The 4,069-nt window shown below is 39.9% G+C and overlaps 1 protein-coding gene across 1 annotated transcript in view; it reads left to right on the top strand.

Annotated features, from left to right (window-relative positions):
- GRIN3A (glutamate ionotropic receptor NMDA type subunit 3A) overlaps positions 1 to 4,069 on the top strand; it is a gene marked incomplete at its 5' end in the record, with an annotated part of 152,984 nt that overhangs the window by 137,991 nt on the left and 10,924 nt on the right. Inside the window, 2 exons of the mRNA XM_023534238.1 lie at positions 611 to 775; positions 1,739 to 1,815. Coding sequence (XP_023390006.1) covers positions 611 to 775; positions 1,739 to 1,815 — 242 coding nt within the window. The remainder of the gene's footprint in view (positions 1 to 610; positions 776 to 1,738; positions 1,816 to 4,069) is intronic.

Genomic DNA, 4,069 nt, shown 5'->3' with positions numbered 1-4,069 from the left:
CCAAAGCCTGGCTCCTTCATTTATTAGCTGTGTGATTTTGGGTTAAGGTAATCTCTCTGAGCCTCAACTTCCTCAAATGTGAAATGAAGATAATAATATTTAACTTGCAGGGTTATTGTAAGATCATACTGTGCATGTATGGTATCTGGTACACAGATGCCTAATTAAAAAAAAAAAAAACAGTAACTACTTCTATTTGTCTATTAGTATGTGGATGTAAGCAATAGAAAATTAAAAGAAGAGGTTCTTTCCTTGACAGCTATTCAATGTTTTAATATATTAAATTGTTTCCATTCTTGGGTTCTATCTCTCAGTCTCTCTCCAGTGACTGTAGTGTGGTCCAGACTGAGGGCCTCCGCACAAGTCCAGGGACCATCCATCAATATGTGAGCAGTATCCCAGGAACTGTGCTCCACAGCAGCCCTCAGTCCTGGCTGGATTTCTTTCACAGTGTAGTATACAGTGAGGTTTGCAGAGCACACAGGGAGGGACATTCTCCCGCTTTCTTTGGGTCCAGAAAAAAAAAAAAGAATCTGCATCTAAGAATGAATAAGTGTGGGGCCAGGCGGAGCATCACATTCATGGGCATTCCTTTCCTGTTTTGCCACAGACATTACAAATGGGCATCAAACACTTCTCTGGACTCTTCGTGCTGCTGTGCATCGGATTTGGTCTGTCCATCTTGACAACCATTGGTGAGCACATAGTGTACAGGCTGCTGCTACCACGAATCAAGAACAAATCTAGGCTGCAATACTGGCTCCACACCAGTCAGGTGCGTGCCACAGGCGTATTGCTCCAACATTCTCAAACTTCAGAATTCCCAGTAATGGAGGAATCCAGAGCACCAAGTCACACTGACAAATGACAAGTTAGCAAAACTAGGGCTGTGTCGATGTGCTCAAGGTAGAGGCATAGACACTCTCAGTGTTGAAGATGGAGTTCTCTCTATCCCATTAATTCACTTTGCCCTTAAATTAAGCTATCTTATAATGTCCTTTCCTTTCATATAACCCTCCACTGCTGCTCGCAACGGAAGCAATAGAATCGTTTTTAACCTGGTTTCTCTTAATAGTGACAATCTGAGGAGACAGTGTTCAAAATTTGTTTCCTACAGATTCTTTTCTTGCAAAAATTGAAACCTATTAAATGAGCTCAAAGTCCCCAACGGCCCCCATCCAAAAAAACGGGGCTGTTTTTGCTCATTCATCTGTAATGCTGACCTCTTCTTTTGTTATCACAGTACTTTTTTTCTAGGTAGGTGGCTATCACTGATTTGGGTACACTTGAACCCTGTTTTTCTTACTTTGATCCTAGGAAGTATTTGGTCTCCTACAGAGAACTCCGCAGACAACTGACCTTCTCCATTGTACGTTTTGGCCGCTAAGAAGTTCAGACTTAAGTTTTGACCCCATTCGCAATTGTACAAGGCCCTTTGCCACACATTCGTCATGATAGCTCTTCTTTATGTCACATATGTTTTTACAACCCTGAGCATTTCTAAGTTTCCTGTCAAATTACTTGTTTTCTCTTTAGGTAGAATAGTAATTTATAATTAGAATTCTTGTTCTCTTGGAATTTGGGGCTGCATGTTGATCTGTTTTCAGGCATCTCTGGAAGTATATTTATAGTGGACAAGGTTTGCCGTGGTGAGATACACTGTTAAATCTCAGGCGGTACTTTGTCCCCGACTGTGTTTTCTAACGATCTCCATGTGTGAATCTGTTCTTTCCACCAGAGATTACATAGAGCACTAAACACATCATTTGTAGAGGAAAAGCAGCCACGTTTCAAGACTAAACGTGTGGAAAAGAGGTAAGAAGAGGCCAGTACCAAGCTTCTTCAGATGTGTTAATATGAAAGTTTAGAGATATAACTGAGACTCTGCTCAAGAGGGAAATTATGTGTAAATAATTCAGATGGTAGGGACAAAAGCCTGATTGGTCGGAGTGGGTTTGGAAAAGAATTGGCAAAAGACGAATTAAAATAAGTATAGACCACTCCTTAGAGGACGAGAGAAATTGAGTGGTTTCTGTGTGTTGATGTGGCCTGGAGCCTGGGGAGGCGTAGTTCACAGGATGTAGCAAGTAACACCGAAGGCAAATGATGAGCGAAATACCTTAACTGCATTTCTTGCTGGAGATTTGAGAACTAGTCAGTTATCTAACCAGGTGTCAGATGTTTCAAGTGTCTACATCTGAGCAAGATGCAAAGCAGGGTTTGGGTAGCAACAAAATTGGTGGTCTCAGCCTCTACCTGTCACTGGAAGCACTGATGATCTGGACAGAGACCACTCAGAACATTTGATAGTACAGGCATCTCCCTTTATCTAAATCTAGTCTGTTCCTGGAAATGTTGGCGAGTGAATTTCCAGATGATGGAGTTCCTTTCATTATTTTAAATGGGAAAAACAATAAAGCATTCCCACTTCATCCAAAACCCCAACTAGTTTCCCTAGATAACAGTAAAACACTCTTGGACACTTATAGGTGTTTAATATCTAATGCACAATACATAGATTGTTATATATGGCAATCTACCAAGAATTTCTGAATAATATAAAGCACTTAAAACACCATTTTTTTAGTGCTTAATTAGTGGTATTCATGGGTAGAGTATATATACAGAATATGCTTCTCCTGTACAGTGCAATGGACATAAACTAATGTAAATGAACAATAAAATGTTAAAGAAACCTAAGTGTAAATATTTAGCAAAATAAAAAAGCAAGCAAGGCCATTTTTTAATGATTACTTATTGATTAAATAGTTAACTGAGATTGGGTAGGCTAAAGTGAGCTCACAAAGGACTAAGTGAAGTAGTAAATGGCTGAGATTTGTCCCTGTCTATATTCTGGGACAGTTTTCTCTCCTTGGCACTTGAACCCCCAAAAGTGTGTGGCTGTGGGCTATCAGATAAAGCTGCAGGTGAAGCAATGGAATGAAGAAAAGAAAAATTTAACGTTTGTTTGCATTTCTTTGCTTTCATTTATGCTTTCATTTTGAAAACATGAGATGAGGCTGTGATTGCATTTCTGAATGTGATGTTTCTACTTATGTCACTTGCAACTGCAATCATCATTTTTTCTGCATCACTTAAATTTATTTTAAAGATTCGACGTTGAATATTCATTGCTCCTCTTCTTCTTCCTCTGACCAGTGATACATGTCAAGTTGAGCCAGTTCCACCGCATTAGAAAACAAGTCGTCACGTGACAATGTGGGGCAGATGCACACATCCAATGCATAGCACATTTACTCCATGTGGTCCTAGGGGACGAGCTGCCAAATTACAGCTGCAGCTGTACATCTTATCACTCAGGCTCAGACACAATTTAAACATTTCCATTGGAGCTCACGGGCAGATTAGAGTGGGTTTTCAATTCCAATGATGAGTTCTGAATAAAAATTTTTGCAAGTTGTTATAGGGAATAGACAGTAAGAGTTCAGATAACAAGTGATCTGTAAATGGTTTTGCTTGGAAAGCAATGCGGGCTTTGGCATCAGACACAACCTGGATCCAAAGCCTGGCTCCTTCATTTATTAGCTGTGTGATTTTGGGTTAAGGTAATCTCTCTGAGCCTCAACTTCCTCAAATGTGAAATGAAGATAATAATATTTAACTTGCAGGGTTATTGTAAGATCATACTGTGCATGTATGGTATCTGGTACACAGATGCCTAATTAAAAAAAAAAAACAGTAACTACTTCTATTTGTCTATTAGTATGTGGATGTAAGCAATAGAAAATTAAAAGAAGAGGTTCTTTCCTTGACAGCTATTCAATGTTTTAATATATTAAATTGTTTCCATTCTTGGGTTCTATCTCTCAGTCTCTCTCCAGTGACTGTAGTGTGGTCCAGACTGAGGGCCTCCGCACAAGTCCAGGGACCATCCATCAATATGTGAGCAGTATCCCAGGAACTGTGCTCCACAGCAGCCCTCAGTCCTGGCTGGATTTCTTTCACAGTGTAGTAGTATACAGTGAGGTTTGCAGAGCACACAGGGAGGGACATTCTCCCGCTTTCTTTGGGTCCAGAAAAAAAAAAAAGAATCTGCATCTAAGAATGA

This window comes from Pteropus vampyrus, unplaced genomic scaffold (genome assembly GCF_000151845.1).
Source record: "Pteropus vampyrus isolate Shadow unplaced genomic scaffold, Pvam_2.0 Scaffold123, whole genome shotgun sequence".
NCBI classification, from domain to species: Eukaryota; Metazoa; Chordata; class Mammalia; order Chiroptera; family Pteropodidae; genus Pteropus; species Pteropus vampyrus.
Note: the sequence above shows the minus strand (reverse complement) of the source record. Positions and strands in the feature narration are given on the sequence as shown.